This window comes from Labeo rohita, unplaced genomic scaffold (assembly GCF_022985175.1).
Source record: "Labeo rohita strain BAU-BD-2019 unplaced genomic scaffold, IGBB_LRoh.1.0 scaffold_920, whole genome shotgun sequence".
Classification (NCBI taxonomy): Eukaryota; Metazoa; Chordata; class Actinopteri; order Cypriniformes; family Cyprinidae; genus Labeo; species Labeo rohita.
The window spans coordinates 8,249-28,967 of NW_026129877.1; the positions used below are offsets into that span (position 1 = coordinate 8,249).

Below are 20,719 nucleotides of genomic sequence, written 5' to 3' on the forward strand. Positions count from 1 at the left end.
CTCGCCCCTTACCTTTGTCAGATTTTATGATCTAGACCTGCGAGTCACTCCTGGCTCCTCTGTTCTCCTGTCCTAGCACACACACTAGGCAGGGACTTGTAACTAGGGCGGCGTGGGTATAGCGTTCCCCAAGCGTTTGACGCAGCTCGAGTTCCTGAAGGGGAACGTCCCAGGTTACGTATGTAACCATGGTTCCCCGAGGGAACGAGACGCTGCGTCTCAGGCCCTACTTCCTGCATCCCTGCTAGCACTTCGCTTCTTATTTAAGCTGAATGCCGGCTCCGGCGCACGTGCTTTTAAGCTTCCTGGTCCGTGACGTCACCCGCCTATGACGTCTCGCTTCTCTATTGGACTGATTACACATGTGATTCAGAGCGTGCTCACGCTGGAGGCGTTCCCCAAGCGTTTGACGCAGCGTCTCGTTCCCTCGGGGAACCATGGTTACATACGTAACCTGGGACGTTTTTCAGTAACCACGCATAAATGTTATTTTCTCAAAAACACAAACATATACATACATGCTGCTCACATATTATTGTAGTCCAGTTTATGCTGAATATAGTGTTATCAGACTTTAGCCATTGTTATGTTTTTAATATGTTTTTAGGTGTTTTTAAACAAAGCACAAATATCAGGGCATGTCAAAACTTCTAAAGGGCAGCAAAACACCCTCAGACCCCAGAGGGTTAAAGCTCTATATAGAACCTTTTCTTCTAAAAGTGCATGATGGGAACCTCTAAAGCGTTCTACATAGAACCTTTTAAGGGGTTCCAAATATGAAGGGCCTGATAGAACCTTTTCTTCAAAGAGTGCAGTGACGTCTGTTATTAGTTTTACAGTATTTCCTTATTAGTTATGGCTTAAGTAAGAAACAGTATTCTAAAGTGTTGCCCATATGTTTTCTGAAAGTCACTAATAGCAGCGAAGAACAAACTGATTTTGCAAGAATTAACAGCAGAACAAACCTAGTTGACTCATTAGTTGAATCTTGGCTAATACCGAGCCAAACACGATAATATACAGAACATATGACAAATCAAACGAACAAGGGACAAGCGTTAACAGTGACAGAACATAAATCAAATCACATGTGGGTGTGTGTCACACCCCTGTGGACTGTTTTGTGGTTTCTCCCTGTGTATGCCCTTATTTGGTCTTTCCTGTTCCGTGTCTAATTATTATGTCACTGTTTGATCGTTTACACCTGTCTTCCCCTGATTAGTCTTTGCATATAAGTTTGGTTGTGTTCACCATGTCTTGGTTGGTTCTTGAAGTCATTCTGTTAGTCACTCCATGTCTGTAAAGTTTCTTGCAGTGATCTTTGCGTGTGGATTCCCTGCTGTTCCTGTTTACATGAATAAACTCTCTGTTCTTTATCTCCTCGCCACCACTCCTCATTCCCTGCAAACGACGCCGTGTAGATTTTAATCAGAATCAGATACTTACCTTCTTGTTATCTAAATACCTTCTTCTGTGGAAGTATTTCTTCCAGTGAAAAAGCTTTCATGGAACATTTCCTGACAGAGTGTTATAAATATAAGAACAGAAATCCAGCTGGCTTCAGACTTCAGTCGAAGACATTACCAGACAACTTCATTTATTAACATACCATAGACTGCACAGAAACTCCAGGTAAGACATGATTTAAAATTATACAAGCAGGTAGTGTTATGGTAGTGTGCAGCGCCACCAACAGATTATTAGCTGTTTAAAAAGCAGTTCAAAATGTTTGTGACTTATCATGCTTTTAAAATCCTTAATAAATAACTACACTGCTGGATCCTACACAGCAAAATCCCCAGTGTTAATTTAACACTCTGAGTGTGGACACATATAAACACTGAAGCAGTGTTAAAGTTAACAAGATAATTAGGTGATTAACGAAGTGATGATTGATCATTTTTGAAGACACCTGATGTTAATAAGCAGAATCACCAAAGGAGAAAACCAAAATTTTTTAAGCAACCATTATAGTGGTCAGTGTTTGCATTAGTTGGGCTCTTGACCCTTAAATCAGCAATATTAGGTCTTGTTTGGCTGCAAGTACTGAGCTATAACAGCCAGACAAGCAAAGAGCAAAAGTCAATAAGATGGCATTGACTGTGCTTGACTTAATCATCATATAGTGACTTGAGTATTTGACATAGAATTTCCTTACAGATTACAAAAAAAAAAAAAACTGTGAACAAAAGAGCAATCAGTTTTGCCATAATCAGAGAGATGATGAAAAAAAAGGTTTGTCTTAATTTAGACACACAGACATGAAGAATCAGTGTGAGAATCACAACAACGGTGACCATCAAAAAGAGTGTTGTAGCCAATCAGAACTCATCCATGACTCCCATCATGCATTGCAGCATGAATAAATTATGTGAGTTCAGAGTTGATCTGTTTGTCTGAATATGCCGTTTGTCACCATTGTTAAGATTCATGGGCTGGTTTTTGATGTCTATGTGTGCCCAGGTGGAATTATTATTATTATTATTATTATTATTATTATTATTATTATTATTATTATTATTATTATTATTATTATTAATTATTAATTATTAATTATTAATTATTATTATTTATTATTATTATTTTATTATTTTTATTATTTTATTATTATTATTATTAATTTTATTATTATTATTATTTTATTATTATTATTATCATCATCATCATCATTATCATCACCATTATTATCATTTTTTAAAGTAGGTTGTAAAAAATTTTTTCCAAAATGTATAGGAAGTGCTGGATCTTCTGTGGATTGGCAAGGCTATTACAATAAGCGCAAAAAAAAAAAAAAAAAAAAAAAAACTAACTTAGAGATTAGACTCTAAGTGATTTACGTCAAACAATGAATTTGTTAAAACATAATCAGCTGGTGACTTGAGCTTTTGGTTTGTCTGGCTGTTTCAACTCAAATACAGCAGCCAAACAAAATCTAGTATTAAAGATTTAAGGTGATTCTGCTTATTAACATCAGGTGTCTTCAATAATGATCAATCATCACTTCGTTAATTACCTAATTTATTACCTTAGATATTACCTTTAACACTGCTTCAGTGTTTATATGTGTCCACACTCAGAGTGTTAAATTAACACTGGGGATTTTGCTGTGTATTTTGTATAACCAAATAGCTATTAAAATGAGAAATTTTAGATTATTAACACCTCAGAAAGACTGCATATTGAATCTAGGTAATGATTGTGTTGTTATCATCTGGTTGCAGTCTCTTTTTGGTATTCCTTGCCATAGCACATGTGCTTTACAGACACGGTTACAGCTATTTTTAATTTTATTTTACTACAGACATGGGATCAGAACCCATTGAACTGGCAGCCCTAGGAAGACCTCTCTTTCCTGGTATGCTGTATGACTGCCGCAAGGATTCCTTAATTCCAGGTGATTTAACTACTTAAAAAAGAAGCTTTTTGTTTCCTTTTTCAACTAATTGCGAATCCACAAAATATATGGAAACATTATAATAATTTTCATTAATAATTACACTGATAAAACATTATAATGCTTAACAGCTTGTTAGTTAATATGCGTTCAAATACCTGAAAGATTGAGATTATGTGCTTTTAAATGTGTACTAATGAAGTTATTGCATATTAAATAATGACGAACAAATCATTAGTTCATGTAGAAATTAAAATGCTTACAAATTATTATACTTCTAACTCATATACGATTGTGCACTTTATAACCCATATTGCAAAAACTTGTCTTGTCTTGTCTTGTCTTGTCTTGTCTTGTCTTGCTGTTATAACTCAGTAATTGCAGCCAAACAAGACCTAACATTGATGATTTAAGGGTCAAGAGCCCAACTAATGCAAACACTGACCACTATAATGGTTGCTTAAATTTTTTTTTCTCCTTTGGTGATTCTGCTTATTAACGTCAGGTGTCTTCAATAATGATCAATCATCACTTTGTTAATCACCTAATTATCTCGTTAACTTCAACACTGCTTCAGTGTTTATATGTGTCCACACTCAGAGTGCTAAATTAACACTGGGGATTTTGCGATGTACAGCAACATACAGGCCTTCATACATTTACATAAGATGAGTTTCCTTATTCATCCCTTACCAAGACTAATTGTTGGACTGAGTGAGCATCCAGCTGGTTTATATGGGTGTGTGTGTAGGTCATATTTAAAGTTTTTTTTTTTATTTAAATCTATTATTATTTCATTTATTTTTTTTCTGCTCAGAAAACACCATAATGAAAATCACTTTTTTAAACATGTTGTAATACATGCGGTTCATATGGCTCTTTGGAGCAGCAGCAGTACATAAGTCTTGGCAATGGATCTGCTTTGTGGGGGGTGTCTTGTCTTTCCTTTATCCTTATAATCAGTGGCATGCATATATTGGCTTGTATTGTGTACCGTGTCTCCTGCTTTGTGGGGGGTTATTCATATGTGTGTTATATGTGCATCAGCAGTATTTTTTGCATGCTTACAGCAGCATGTTGTGGATGTTTTGGCAGTAGCAAATCTCAGTACTTGCTCTGCCACAGAAGCCGCAGCAGCAGGAGCAGCAGCAGCAGCGCAGCATCTATTCTGACAAGACCAAATACATTAACACTATCATGTACATTACCATGACAATCCCTCCGAGAGTTGTCATGACAGACAAATACAGTTCTGGCATGAAACCCTTTGATGGCGACATCATTATCACATGGTAGCTGATTGGTTCTTTCCTGGATTGGTAGCCAATGAGCTTACTGCTCAATATTTAAATACATGCCTTTTGTTTGCTGTAGCAGTTTGCAGTGCACTTCAGAGACCCTCCACCTTCCCCAGCTCCACCTGTATAGATCTGCTACGTGTTGATTCATGTATGCTAAATGGGGTTTATTCATATGTGTTCTATGTGCAGCAGCAGTATTTTTTACATGCTTACAGCAGCATGTTGTGGATGTACTGGCAGTAGCAAGCAGCAGCAGCAGCATATAGGCTATCATCAGGCTGGATCCAGTAGCGATGCGTGAGACCATCACCACAATCTGTCGACAGTACGAGAGGTTATGACTTCAGCAGGAGAGGTGCTTGCGGAAGTCCTACCCTGTAACAAAGTCAAAAAGTACAGAGACATGTCCGTATAGCACTGCAGAGAAAGCTAGTTAGTGAGCCATGTGAAGCTAGCAATAGAAATATTAAGAGAGATTAAATGGATTTTAATCACTGAGCTTTGTCTTGAAAAGCAAATTAGCTCAGTTGTTAAAAACAGCTACTATCAATTGAGAATCATTTCCAGACTTAAAGTGACACTTTCCTTTCAAGACTTGGAAAAAGTAATTCATGCATTTATCACATCACAGTTGGACTACTGTAATTCTTTATATCTTGGTCTTTCCCTATCTTTGTGTGTTTGCAGGTGGTCCAGAGTGCAGCAGCTAGACTGTTAACTGGTGGAAAAAAATAAATAAATAACAGATCATAACTTAAATTTTAGCTTCTCTTCTCTGGCTTCCTGTCTCTTTTAGAATTCAATTCAAAATATTGCTGATTGTTTTTAAAGCACTTAATGGACAAGCTCCATCTTACATCTCTGATCTTGTTTTTTATCTAAGTCCCTCAGATCTGCTAATAAAGCACTTTTATATGCCCCATGGTCACGACTTCTGCTAGATTACATAGATTCTATGGTTTCAAGCATCAGGTGAATATTTTTAATAGTTGTTCAATGACTCCAGTAGGTTTCTCAGGTCATGGTATGGTGCAGTGCAGTTTTGTTTCAAGGTCTCTTAAACCTAAAAGTGCTTATGGCTCTTTAACATTTCTTAGCCTAAAATAAATGTTAACAGCTAGCTGAATTCACTGGGGTCATTTCTATTTAGAAGTTTGTTCAAAGAAAAATGCTTGGTTAACTGAAATGATAGGATATAAAACACAGGGGGCACTGGTCTGTTCGAGATGTCAAAGTATAGTTCAGATGGATGCACCATCCAAATACATTTTCAGCCTTGAGAAAGAGAATGGGCAGAGGCAGTTAATTCTGGCCTTGCGACCTGAAGATGGGCTGGTGTTGCTAGATCCTGTTTATCCGATGGAGAGCAGTTAATTTTTATCAGAACCTTTACAGAAGTAAGTTGAAGTCGGAGAGCAAAGAAGAAAGTGCTTTTTTTTTTTTTTTTGCCTCTTTACCGCAGTTGTCTGAAGAGGGTATGCTGCCCTCTCAGGTGTTTTGAGCCTGGGAGAGTTGTATAAGGCCCTGCAGGGCAGAGGTGTAAAATCCAGGTTCCATGAGTAAAAGTCCTCCCCAGTATTTTGTTACAATCACCTGGATTTGCTAATTAGCAAATTAGTTTTTCAGCCAGTAGGTCAGAGATGGGACCAAGTCATTGCTTTCGAGTCACAAGCAAGTCTCGAGTCAAATCCCAAGTCCTCAAAGAGTTAAAGTTAATGAGGTAATTAAGTGACTAATTAAGTGATGATTGTGCATTAGTAATGAACACCTGCTGTTAACAAGCAGCATCACTGAAGAAAAGACAAACACAAGAACTACAACTGACATCAGACACAGCCTTGGTTAAAATCAACTGAAAAAACAAAATAAAAAGAGCTGAGACTGGCTTTATTTTATGTCTGCAGAATCTCTTATTGAGAATTTAAAGAAACAAAGAAAGAACACGATGCCACCATAATTGTGGTCAAGGTGTGCTTTAGTTTGTCTCTTGACCCTTTGAGTAAATTAATGTAATTTGCTTCTAAGCAATTGCAATGTTGTTTTACAGCAGATGTTTTTGCATTATTGAATCAAAAGCTTAACAAACAAACAAACAAAACCCCTATAATGTTTCAATATGAAAAGAAAAAACTGTATTGGCTCAGGTTTTTAGACATGAACATTTAGCATACAATCCTCAACAGTGGTGATAATATTTATTCATACTGCACTACATAAGGAGCGTTTATCCTATGCTGTATACCCAGCATGCATTGCAGCATGAAGCGTTTTGTTGATCATCACCATTGTTGAGATTTATATGCTGGTTCTTGATGTCTGTGTGTGTCTAAATATTGCAGATGTTCAAATTTGTATATGCTTTACATGTTTTAAATTATTTCACTGTTTCGGTTAGAAAAAAAGCATTCTGCTTACATGCTGCAAAACCTAAACATATAAGAAAGAAAAAAAAGTTATTTTGGATGTGGTCAAGCAAGTTCATGATGCCTACATTGTCATATTAAAACAGCTAGTGATTGTTTACTTTGCTGCTCTGATCTCACTGTTTCACAACACCACATATATTGTTATAAAAAAAAAAAAAGATCTAAGATAGCAGGTCAAGGGTCAAGAGCACAACTAAAGCACACACTGATCTCCATGATGGTGGCATCATTTTAACCACTAAAACATCAACATCTGATCCTCTGTAATTCTCAGTAACAGCAGGTGTTCATCACTAATACACAATCATCACTTAATTAGTCACTTAATTACCTCATTAACTTTAACTCTTTGAGGACTTGGGATTTAACTCGAGACTTGCTTGTGACTCGAAAGGAATGACTTGGTCTCATCTCTGACCTACTGGCTGAAAAATTAATTTGCTAATTAGCAAATTCAGGTGATTGGAACAAAATACTGGGGAGGAATTTTACTCACGGAACCTGGATTTTACACCTCTGTGATTAACAAGTTGTTAGCATGTTTCTAGCATGATTAACAAGTAGCTAGCATGTTTCTAACATGATTAGCAAAGTTGCTAGCATGCTTCTAGCATGATTAGCAGGTTGTTAGCATGTTTCTAGCATAATTAGCAAAGTTACTAGCATGTTTCTAGCATGATTAGCAAGTAGCTAGCATGATTAACAAAGTTGCTAGCATGTTTCTACCATGATTAACAAGTAGCTAGCATGTTTTTAGCATGATTAGCAAAGTTGCCAGCATTATTCTAGCATGATTAACAAATAGGTAGCAAGTTTTTAGCATAATTAGCAAGTAGCTAGCATGTTTCTAGCATGATTGGCGAAGTTGCTAGCATGTTTCTAGCATGATTAACAAGTAGCTAGCATGTTTCTAGCATGATTAGCAAAGTTGCTATTATGCTTCTAGCATGATTAGCAGGTTGTTAGCATTTTTCTAGCATGATTAGCAAAGTTGCTAGCATGTTTCTAGCATGATTAGCAAGTAGCTAACATGTTTCTAGCATGATTAGCAAAGTTGCTAGCATGTTTCTAGCATGATTAACAAGTAGCTAGCATGTTTTTAGCATGATTAGCAAAGTTGTTAGCATGTTTCTAGCATGATTAGCAAGTTGTTAGCATGTTTCTAGCATGATTAGCAAGTAGCTAGCATGTTTCTAGCATGAGTCTGAAAACACCATTACTTTACTACCTACCTAAGTTTTATCTCCAAATGGAAAACAGCATATAGGGCTGCATAATAGAGTGCAGAGGAACCACACACACACACACACAAACAAATGCTATATGACTATATATTTACTAATGATCTGTTAAGCATTATATATTGTTTATTAATGACTTATTAATGAACGTCGTTAAGTGTTACTAAAAGTACTTATATAACTAATTTAAGACTCAATAAAATTAAGCACACAAATATACAATTTAAAAGTTTGAAATTGTTTTACAGATACAGGATGCATTTTTACTTTGGTTGTACATTGTATCCTCATACATAACTGTGAAAAACATTTCTCATTTCAGGTGTTACTTTGTGGGATAAGAAATCACTGAGTGAAGATTTGGACAGTCATCTTAAGCTCATGACAGATTTGAAGTTCAGTAGCTCTGACTCTCTCTCTAGTAAGGCCAGTCTCCTGAACATAAGCGCTTCACTGAAGGCCAGCTTTTGTGGGGGGCTGGTGGAGGTGGGAGGATCTGCCAAGTTCCTGCGAAACACCAAATCCTCCAACCAACAGTCCAGAGTAACAATGCATTACAGTGAAACCTCGAGATTCGATCAACTCACTATGACTCAGCTGGGCCAGATCACCTACCCTCAGGTGTTTGACCAGAAAACTGCAACTCATGTGGTCACGGCTGTGCTGTACGGAGCTCAGGCCTTCCTGGTTTTTGATCGCTCATTTGCAGAAGATGAAAACAAGCAGGAGATTGAGGGAGAACTAGATATCATGGTCAAGAAGATCCCTGGATTTTCCATTGAGGGAAAAGGAGCTTTAAAAATGACAGTTGAGGATAATAAAAAGGCTGAGAATATCAACTGCACATTTCATAGTGACTTCAATCTTGAGCAGAGTCCCACCACATACATGGAAGCCCTAGAGCTGTACAAGAAGCTCCCCACTCTACTGAAGGAGAATCCACAGAATGCAGTGCCAATAAAAGTCTGGCTCTATCCTCTTTCCCTAGTAGATACAAAAGCAGCTCAGCTGAAGAGAGAAATCAGCACACGTTTGATTTCCAACATTGGAGATATGATGGATTGGCTGGGGGATGTAGAGAGGACATGCAATGACCTGTGTGGAAGAACAGAGGTAAATGTTTTCAGTGACGTCAAAGAAAGGCTGTGCTCATTTCAGGATTCATTTAGCATTTACAAGATAGTGCTCCAGAAAGCACTGGCCAGAGTCTTGCCTGCCATTCGAGGAGGAGGTATGGAGGAACAATCCCTGGAAGACATCCTGAAGATACACAGCAGCTCCCCTTTTAATGCTGAATTACTTAACCAATGGTTAGATGATGCAAAGTCTGAACTTAACTTGTTGAATAAAAACAGCAAGACACTAAATGAGATCAACATTGCAGATTCAGACGGGCTCAGCGCCATCCTTCTTGATCCTGATGTTGATGTAGTGTTGTGCTTGACTTTCACATCTCTAAAATATGAAGACCCATATCTTTCAACCCTGACAGAGTTTCTAAAATCTGACACGTTTAAAGAGCTAGATGAAATAAAACCCCTGCATTCTGTGAGATCAGACATCAGGAAGTGGTTCAAAGATCCTGATGTCATTGCAAAGATGAGAGAGAACTTACATCTCTTCAAGAGATTTTCAGAGGCCAATAAAAATGAGAAGAGTATCCAATTCATTATATCTGCCATCTCCAGTCGCACCATTCCAGGCTCCTCCATCTATCTGTATGAAAATGGGAAACTGACAGACACAAAGTTTCAGCCCGTGTCCAAGCCGCCCCCACCAGTAGTGAAGAATGTCCTGGACTCATCTGTTTCCCTGAAACTGCAGAAGTCCCCAACTGGAGAAACAGTGAAGTACAGAGTGGAGTACAAGCAGATCAAAGCAAATTCTGGAGCTGAGGAACAATGGGTTGTCATTGACACAACTGATGAAGACTTCAGCCTTACTGAACTGGTATCTGGAAAGCAGTACCTGATCCGCTACAGGATACTGGGTAAAGTGGGAGTGAGTGAAGCCAGTGAAACTGTCAGTCCTACGCTCGCTTTAAGTAAGTGTCATCTGCACAGTGTTTTCTTTTTTATTTTAATTTCTTTAAAACATTTGCTGTGTTCAAACAGTCAGCATTTAGAATTAAACAGGTGTAACCACCAAACTGTCCTGTTCACACAGCAGTATATTCATTATTTGTACAGCTACTATATTAATAACCACCCATTAGGTGTATTAGGTTCATGGCGGGGATAGGACTTACTAACAAAGGCATAATCAAGATGACATCACTCCGCTGTGGGTGATGATCAGGGTTTTGCTAAGTCGCCATGCATGTGTCCATTTCCTCTGCTGTGGAGTTTCTTTCTCTGAGTTATTACTGTCACCTGTATTAGGGCTGTGCTGATAGATGATAGTATCGTGTATTGATGAAAGTCTGAGATACGGCCTGTTGCTGATGTCTTTGACAATAACAAGACACCTAATTTTTTTGAGACTCTTCAGAAACTGTGGAAATAAACCTTCCGGTTTATTTGGCTCCGGTGGTCGTGCTGGAGCTGTAACGCGCCACAGACATGTGCATTACACACAGCAAAATCCCCAATGTTAATTTAACACTCTGAGTGTGGACACATATAAAGACTGAAGCAGTGTTGAAGTTAACGAGATAATTAGGTGATTAACGAAGTGATGATTGATCATAACTGAAGACCTGATGTTAATAAGCAGAATCACCAAAGGAGAAAACCAAAATTTTTAATTCTTTTGTGATCTTTTGTTCACAGTTTTTTGTTATAATCTGTAAGGAAATTCTATGTCAAATACTCAAGTCACTATATGATGATCAATCATCACTTTGTTAATCACATAATTATCTTGTTAATTTCAACACTGCTTCAGTGTTTATATGTGTCCACACTCAGAGTGTTAAATTAACACTAGGGATTTTGCTGTGTACCGAGGAGCTAAACTATTCAGGGCTTTATAATTAATTAGCAAGATTTTAAAATCTATACGATGTTTAATAGGGAGCCAGTGCAGTGTAGACAGAACCGGGCTAATATGATCATACTTTCTGGTTCTAGTAAGAACTCTAGCTGCTTTATTTTGGACCAGCTGGAGTTTGTTTATTAAACGAGCAGAACAACCACCCAATAAAGCATTACAATAATCTAATCTTGAGGTCATAAACTCATGAATTAATGTTTCAGCATTTGACATTGAGAGCATAGGTCGTAATTTAGATAAATGCAGTTTTTCAAATACTAGAGATGTGGTTTTCAAAGGAAAGATTGCCATCAAATAGCACACCTAGGTTCATAACTGATGACAAAGAATTGACATTGTTTTAGACAGTGTTGTAGGTTATTACACGCTGAGGTTTTAGGTCCAATATTTAACACCTCTGTTTTTTCAGAATTTAGCAGTAAAAAATTACTTGTCATCCAGGGCCCATATTCACAAAACATTTTATCTTACCACTAAAAGTTCTCCTAAATAGGAGTACAAATTTTTTAGCTAAGAGTTTTCTCTTAAAACCTATTAACAAAGCTGCTGAGACAAACTTTTACTAAGGAGTAGAGAGAAGTCTTAAGCTAAGAGTAAGGGCGGGGTTGACCTCGTTACTATGGATGATGTCAGCATGCTCATTAATCATGCACACAGTGATTGGCTGATAGGGGAGGAGTCTCTGTCAAACATTTATTCATAGAAATATTGTTGTAAATGTTGCCATATTCAAATAAAGTTTTAAAAAGTTTGTAAAAAATGTTGCCACATTCAAATAAAGAATTTAAAATGCAGGGTAAGTGTCACTTATTAAACCAGTCTATGTTCAAATGATTGACAGCCTTTTACATGTGTGCTTCTTATAATAAACAATTAGCTGATATGCATATAAACAGACTTTTTTTAAAGGGATTTTTATACTTTTAATGACATAGAACTAACACGAAATCATTGGGTGAAGAGAGGGGGGCGGGATCGGCAAAACATTTGGAAAAAGGAATCAAACTCAGGTCACCCTGAGCGCTGTTGCACTGTTTGTTGGCACACTAACCACTAGGCTATCAGTGCTGACGTAAATAACTTTTTTATTAACAGAACAGAATAATCATGACTGATAATGAGATACGCAAACGTAAAAGAAAACCAAACTGAACGCAAGAACAGCTGTTACTTCTTGCCCAAAACAAGGATGTAATCAAATGAAAATTTGGAGCTGGGATAACCTCCAAGACTAAAAAAATTTGTGTGGGAATATGCGTGCAAATAAATGCAGAATGTTTATTTACTTTATTTTAATATGGTAATATAATATTGCACGTCACATTATTTCAATGAGTAAATGTCTGACAGAGATTCCTCCCCTATCAGCCAATCGCTGTGTGTGTAGTTAATAAGCATGTAGACATCATTCATAGCAACGAGGTCAACTCCACCCTTACTTTTATCTTAAGACTTCTCTCTATTCCTTAGTAAAAGTTTGTCTCAGCAGCTTTGTGAATAGGTTTTAAGAGAAAACTCTTAGCTAAAAATGTTTACTGCTATTTAGGAGAACTTTTAGTGGTAAGATAAAATGTTTTGTGGTTATAGGCTCTGATTATGTGTACATAATGTAATGACATTAAACTCGTTTTTTAACATGATAGTTTTATTCTTACATGTACTTTAATAATATGTTATTAGCCCTGAGATAAATGATGGCAGTGAATAAATACATAGATATGCATCATTTCTGTGTAATCCCAAATAGTCTAGTGGTAGAGTTTTCATTAAGTGAATTAGAGATTTTGGGATCTAATCCGCAATCGCATGTGTATCTTGTTTTGTTTTTTTAACCGGAATGAGTCATAAGGGATGGATTGAAGTGCTCGCGTGTGAACACTGAGCACAAGCCGCATTGAGAAAGTTATGTCACTAATTAACATCACAACGAACATTAAGCATGATTACAGAAAAGCGTCAGCACCTTATTTAACAGAAAGGAATGTTTCATCAGCATTAGGTACACCCATGCCACAAGATCAGTTCAAAACAGTGTTGGGACAACATCGAGCCTTGCAAAAAGTGTCCCACCCATAAATTACGCCTATGAAAATAAGTAATGTGAAACACTAACACAAGCAATTATGAGAAATATTTTTATTACAGCAGTCTTCAACAGTAAAACCAACACAATAATATTAAAATGTACAGTTTTACAAAAGTTTTTTTTACAAAAGCCTTTACGTTGCATAGATTTAGGAGCTAGTTTTAGTGCTAAACGCTTTGTGAAACACTCTTAGAGCAAAAACTTAGAAGTCCTAAATTTAGGACTGGCATGCACATTATCTTTAAGATTTTCTCCTAAATCGGCAAGTTATGACCTATGTTTAGCCTTAAGATGTTTCGTGAATACGGGCCCAGTTTTTTATCTCAACTACACAATCCGTTAGTTTTTCAAGTTGGTATGTTTTGCCGGGCTGTGAAGAAATATAGAGCTGAGTATCATCAGCGTAACAGTGAAAGCTACACAGCAAAATCCCCAGTGTTAATTTAACACTCTGAGTGTGGACACATATAAACACTGAAGCAGTGTTAAAGTTAACAAGATAATTAGGTGATTAACGAAGTGATGATTGATCATTATTGAAGACACCTGATGTTAATAAGCAGAATCACCAAAGGAGAAAACCAAATTTTTTAAGCAACCATTATAGTGGTCAGTGTTTGCATTAGTTGGGCTCTTGACCCTTAAATCGGCAATATTAGGTCTTGTTTGGCTGCAATTACTGAGTTATAACAGCCAGACAAGCAAAGAGCAAAAGTCAGTAAGATGGCATTGACTGTGCTTGACTTAATCATCATATAGTGACTTGAGTATTAGACATAGAATTTCCTTACAGATTACAAAAAAAAAAAAAAACTGTGAACAAAAGATCAATCAGTTTTGCCATAATCAGATAGATGATGGAAAAAAAGGTTTGTCTTAATTTAGACACGCAGACATGAAGAATCAGTGTGAGAATCACAACAACGGTGATCATCAAAAAGAGTGTCGTAGCCAATCAGAACTCATCCATGACTCCCATCATGCATTGCAGCATGAATAAATTATGAGAGTTCAGAGTTGATCTGTTTATCTAAATATGCTGTTTGTCACCATTGTTGAGATTCATGGGCTGGTTCTTGATGTCTATGTGTGCCTAGGTGAAATACTTTTTTTTTTTTTTTTTTTTATATATATATATATATATATATATATATATATATATATATAAATATATAAACATAAACAGGTTGTAAAAAAATCTTTCCAAAATGTATAGGAAGTGCTGGATCTTCTGTGGATTGTCAAGGCTATTATAATAAGCAAAAAAAAAAAAAAAACCTAACTTAGAGATTAGACTCTAGGTGATTTACGTCAAACAATGAATATGTTAAAACATAATCACCTGGTGACTTGAGCTTTTGGTTTGTCTGGCTGTTTCAACTCAAATACAGCAGCCAAACAAAATCTAGTATTAAAGATTTAAGGGTCAAGAGCCCAACTAATGCAAACACTGACCACTATAATGATTTTGGTTTTCTCCTTTGGTGATTCTGCTTATTAACATCAGGTGTCTTCAATAATGATCAATCATCACTTCGTTAATCACCTACTTTATTACCTTAGATATTACCTTTAACACTGCTTCAGTGTTTATATGTGTCCACACTTAAAGTGTTAAAATAACACTGGGGATTTTGCTGTGTAGCAGTTTACTGTACTGTAATGGATTTGTCGTGTCGCCCCTCGCCGCATCCAGTATAGACAGCATCAGTGATTATAATGGGTTCTACTGTATTTTGTCACATTGCGCTGCTCATGTCCAGTGTAGACACAGTGTAAGCATAATGATGCTGCAAAATCAGGTTGGATCAGCTTTTTTAAAACATATTGAAATAGAAAATATATATTTAAAAATGTTAATTTCACAATATTACTTGAAAGACTTATTTCAAATACATGACAAATCTGACCCTTAAACTTTTGAATGGTAGTGTATGGTTAAGGTATTACTTACTAGTCATATGGTAGTCATAATGTCTAGAGATGTTCTTCGACAGGAGATGCGCTCCAACTCTGGTGCACGGCCATTAGCATGGAATAATCTAGGAAGGAACATAAACAATCTGTCAACAATATTTATTATACAATGTCAGGTTTATTAGAAGTAAACTATAGCAAAGGTGAAATGCAGAAAAGAAAAATTAATATATAGAATATACAAAACAATACAGTTTAATAAAAGAATTTACATTGTTAGATTTACTTATTTAATGCTCATATACAGTGTTACTTATGTTTGTACGTTAAAGTTGTTTTAAAATAACTAACAAGCAAACAAACATAACTCCTTCCACTCCAGACTTGAATGTTCAGTGTGTGCGCCCATTAAAACAAGTCAATGTCACACAGAATGTATAAATGTTAGGGATGTGACGAGATCTCGTGGCACGAGATCTTGCGAGATCTGATGTGTCTTGCGGGACTAGTCAGGTCTCCCGAGATCTCGTGACGATATCATTTGCAAAACATTTTGCATTTTTAAAACGTTAGAGCTGCACAATTAATCCTTAAAATATCCATATCTCAATTCAAACACCCACGTGATCGTACTACTGAAAGACAACGATTCAGCTATGTCTATTAGGACTGTTTCACATCGCGAGTGTCAGTGGAGCGTGAGAAGCACGTCTTGTCGCTGCCCATGTTAATGAATCAGAGAGTCGGGGTAAATGTGAATGCAGAAAAAGTAACAAGCAGTCTTTTTAACCACATTATAATCATTATTTCTGTGTTATATACATTTAAATAATAGAAGTACTGGGATAAAAGTTTATAGTTTGTGTATAAACACGTATTGTCTACAGTAGCGATCAAAATGAAAGTATTTTAACACGTGTATGAATTGTAACGCTTATCCTCTTCCGCCAGCAGGTGGCGACAACTGCCCGTTTAAAAAAAAGGATGTCATTGAATCATTCAATCAGGAGTTTTCAATAGTCAAATAAGTCTTAATGAAGTGAGACACTGACTCCTTCATTGGATTTTTTTTCATTATTTTGTTTAAATTAATATATGCTTTTAAAAGACTTGAGCAATGAACAGTTTGTCAGAACTATTATTAAAATACATTATTTTGTTTAGTTTTCTAATCTTTTTTTGAGAGAATCATGGTCTCCAGTTTATTAAAAACATCTGGGATTCTTAATTTATCCAGAATGGTGAAGCTCTTGTTTAAATGTTTGTTACTACAAATAATTCATTAAAATGGAAGTTTAATTTCATAAAGTTCAAAATGCACCTAATTTTTTTTTGCATTTTGTTTTTTTTTTTAGTTGAATAAAAGACTATTTTCCCTATATATTTCATCAAGTATTTCTTAAGAAAAGTTAAAAAATCTCGTCTCGTTCTCGTGAACCCAGTCTCGTGTCTCGTCTCATCTCGTGGGGTAAGGGTCTCGTCACACCCCTAATAAATGTCATCATAAAGTAATATTATCTTATAAAATACATCATGTAAATGAAGTAAAACTTACTTAAATATATATTTTAAATGAGATAAAGCACTTACTTTAAGTGTTTCCCTGTTAAAAGCGACCTCCAGCTCAGCACTGCATAGCAATTCAGATCTATGAGAAATGTTCAGGTGCACACAGCATATTAATATCATCATAAAGTAATATTACACATAATGTAAATTAAGTAAACCACTCTTACTTGATAAAACCAACTTTCCCGTCTTCTCCGCGTTGTGATTGATTGATTAATTACTTAAACGTCACATGACTGACAGCAACAGAACATGAAACACTAACAGATCTTTCTAGATCTGATGGCAAAAAGCATGGCTAGAAGCCCTTACTACAAGCTAGAAGCATGACTAAAAGCAATGGTTAAGACCAATAGCTAAAAGCAAAATTTGATGGTGTCTTGTGGTTTTAAACTCAGATTTGGACACATCCCAAAATGGTGTCTTGACCAATTAGATGTTGTCTTAACTCGGGATATTGCTATGTTTTTCCTCCCAAAACATAAATCAACATGTTATTTTATCAGTCACATGGTCATAATTTTCCCGCTCTAGCAGAGTATAATTTGGCCATGATTTCTATAACATGAACATAATACATTTGACAAAGAACTGATCAGTAGAAACGTTCAAAGCATGAATTTTCAAACTCATACATAGCAAACATGAATATAAACCCTTAAGCTATTCAATAGTTATTAAAAGGACATACACAACAAGTGATTAGAACATAACAGACAAATGTGTGGGTAACATACATAGTAGGGAGTTATGCAATGGTCTGATGTTCATTCATTAGTCCTTTTAAGCATCATTTTGGTGCATATTTAAGACAGTCTCTCTATCATTCTGTGACCTGAGGCAGTACTGAGGAACAAAAGAATTCTGAAGGAATTTCAGTCTGGTTCTTGTCTTGAGTGGGGGAGCACCACCCAAAAAAGTTTCCTCATGTGATGGTCCTGATGTGCTGTATCTTTGACCAATGGTCTTGGGTTTCTTGCCCCAAAATTGACCATCTTCTTCCTGAGTTGGGTTTATCAGTAATTGTGTTAATGTTGCAAGCTGTTCAAAGCTGTTCAACGTTGGTTGGTTAGGCTTACTTCAGGCTGGCTGCAGCCAAGGTATCATGGACATATTTATGATGTGGTCTGGTTAGCCTGGGCCTCTTTGTGGAATTTGGCTCTTTGGTTTCAACAATGTTCTGATCGAATCTTCAATTTGTCTGATTCGCTCTGATACCCTACGGGGTCATCGGATGCAAAGTTCACTTTTACATGTTATGCTGTTATGAACATTAATGTGTGTTGGCAGTGTATGTACAAATCTACCCTATAATGATAAAAATCCATGCAGTGGTTTTTAATTAATCTGTAAATATAACATCCCTGAGCCATTCTCAGATGCCTGTCATTGTGGCGTCACACGATAGTTGATTGACATGAACGTTTTACCTCAGATCAGCCGTCACAGTACGCCCACGATTCACTTACAGCAGAAGTGAGTATAACTCACAATATATGTAGTAGTAGCTTGATGTACATATGGTGGAGATGTGTGGTAAAGATCAATTAATGACATAATCAAACAGACAAAGAACACTATTAATTAGTAGCAGAATTCGGTAGTGCTGTATGTTGTTTCAGGGTTGGCTTCATCTGAAGATCTCTGTGGAGTTGGGATTGGAATTTCTGCAATCACCTTTCCTAATAAAGTTCTGATTAGCAAGTTTAGTGGCTAAACGCAGCTAAATGTGGCTAAATGCACCTTAAGTAAACAGGCTCGTCACTCCACAGAGAGAAGAGACGGGCGGGGTGAGCAGAGCTCATTTGCATTTAAAGGAACAATCCCTTAGAATGAGATGATTTTTGCAGAGCTGATTTTGACAAGGTAAAAAGGGTGCTGTTTTACAAAACCATTGAGAATTTTTAATCAAAGAATATTATAGACTTTTCATTAAGACCCTAAAGAATCATATTGTCAACTTGTGGAAAATGGACATCCAGTGACCTCTTTAAATTACTCCAAAAACAGCATTACCAGCTTCACTTATTAAATACCAGATTAACTTGTTTTTTAGACAGTTTTCCCTTTAGCTGCTGTACCTGTTTATTAAAACAAAAACAACAACAACAAAAAAAATCATCAGATGATATTGAAAGTTCAGACATCATCATGTAGTTATCTTTTTTCATTCAGTCTAATCTGTGGTTTTAACTTCTTATCACAGCAAAGCAATGCTCCTGCAGATTGAAATCCACACAAATATCAAGAATCAGTGTATGAATCCCAACAATGGTGACATGCTTCATGCTGATTCTTGGTGTCTGTGTGTGTCTAAGCATTCAGTAGTTTTAAATGGTTTGTGAACAATGTTTGGAACTTTATAGACATAAACACAGATCATTTAATTAAAACACCACTGGATTTTACGCTGTTTTATACATTTTTATAGTCACTAATATGAAATTAATTGCATAGATTAAACTCTATATGAGATCAGATCAGATCATTGAAGTTCAGCTTCGTTAAATAAGCCCAAAAACAGTATTACAGGCTTCGCTTATAGTGAACCAGATTGATTATATTTTTAGCAAGCAGCTAACACCATCTGATCACATTCTTTTCTAACTGTATGTGCCATAACAAACATAGTTACAGCAATTAAAAACAAACATTGAGATAAAGTTCAATTTGCCCAACTAAAGAAAATGCTTATTGCCATAATGGTGACATCAAACCAAACTATTGCTTTTAATCAACATCTAAACCTCTGTTAATTGCAAAAAAAACGTAACGTAAATGTATGACAGAAACAAAGCCAATCTGGTTTCTAATAAGTGAAGCTGGTAATGCTGTTTTTGGAGTTATTTAAAGATGCTGGAGCTTGACATCAAACAAAGGCTGAGTTTTCAATTTCAACCAAAATGTGACATCTAAACAATGTAAGTCCACATCTAGAGTGATGGGAATCTTTATTAGAATGAACATTTGTAGAATGTCAAAATTATAGTTGAAGATATTTGATTAATCTCACAGCGCTGTGTGTGTTTGTTTACTGACTGAATGTTCATTGATTTCACAGTCACCAACTGGACCAGGGACGACTTCCTACAATGTAAGTCACTAAAAAAAAACATTCTAATCTTATAAATGATTTGAATAATGACACTCACACACACACACTCTAAACACACACATACACACACACACACACACACACACCCACCCACAATCACACCCACTCACTGCTCCGTGTGTAAAAATGAAAAAATAAAAGACATTTTGGAAAAATCAGTTAAAGCAAACCAAAACGCCTTAGATTTCCCCATCACAATGAAAGAGTTGGAAGTTAAATTGTGAGGCCTCGAGCCCAAGAAAGCCTGCGGTGTTGACGGCATCCTGAACGAAATGAAATCATCCTAAAACTCTTCAATTATGTTCTGTGTGTAGGGTTCTTCCCTGAGATCTGGAACCAGGGCCTCATCAGCCCGATTTACAAGAATGGAGACCCCAACAAATACTGAGGCATCTTGTGTGAACAGTAACTTGGGGAAGGTCCTCTGCAGTATCTTAAACGCAAGACTTTTAGACTTCCTTATAAAACACAATGCCTTGAGTAAATGTCAAATTGGTTTTCTCCCAAAATGTCACACATCTGATCACATCTTCACATTACAGACATTAATTGATAATTATATTAAAGCAAAAGAAACAATTTTGCTTGTTTCATAGATTTAAAGAAAGCATTTGACTCAATCTGGCATGATGGATTATATCTGAAACTAACTGACAGTGGTATAGGGAGGAAATTC

The 20,719-nt window shown here is 36.3% G+C and overlaps 1 protein-coding gene across 1 annotated transcript; it reads left to right on the plus strand.

The window, feature by feature from the left end:
- The first annotated feature begins 1,536 nt into the window (after nt 1–1,536).
- LOC127162384 (verrucotoxin subunit beta) lies at nt 1,537–20,431 on the plus strand. The gene is made up of 5 exons (XM_051105177.1): nt 1,537–1,632; nt 3,302–3,394; nt 8,685–10,406; nt 19,990–20,022; nt 20,358–20,431. Exons 2-5 carry the CDS (start codon nt 3,304–3,306, stop codon nt 20,429–20,431), a joined length of 1,920 nt encoding a protein of 639 aa, XP_050961134.1. The 5' UTR covers nt 1,537–1,632; nt 3,302–3,303.
- The last annotated feature ends 288 nt before the right edge of the window (nt 20,432–20,719 follow it).

Bases quoted from the DNA above. Each gene is read 5' to 3' on its own strand.
- LOC127162384 (XM_051105177.1), top strand. From the start codon at position 3,304: ATGGGATCAGAACCCATTGAACTGGCAGCCCTAGGAAGACCTCTCTTT. The intron at 10,407-19,989 runs GTAAGTGTCATC...TTGATTTCACAG, and splicing joins CAGTCCTACGCTCGCTTTAA to TCACCAACTGGACCAGGGAC. The intron at 20,023-20,357 runs GTAAGTCACTAA...TTCTGTGTGTAG, and splicing joins CAGGGACGACTTCCTACAAT to GGTTCTTCCCTGAGATCTGG.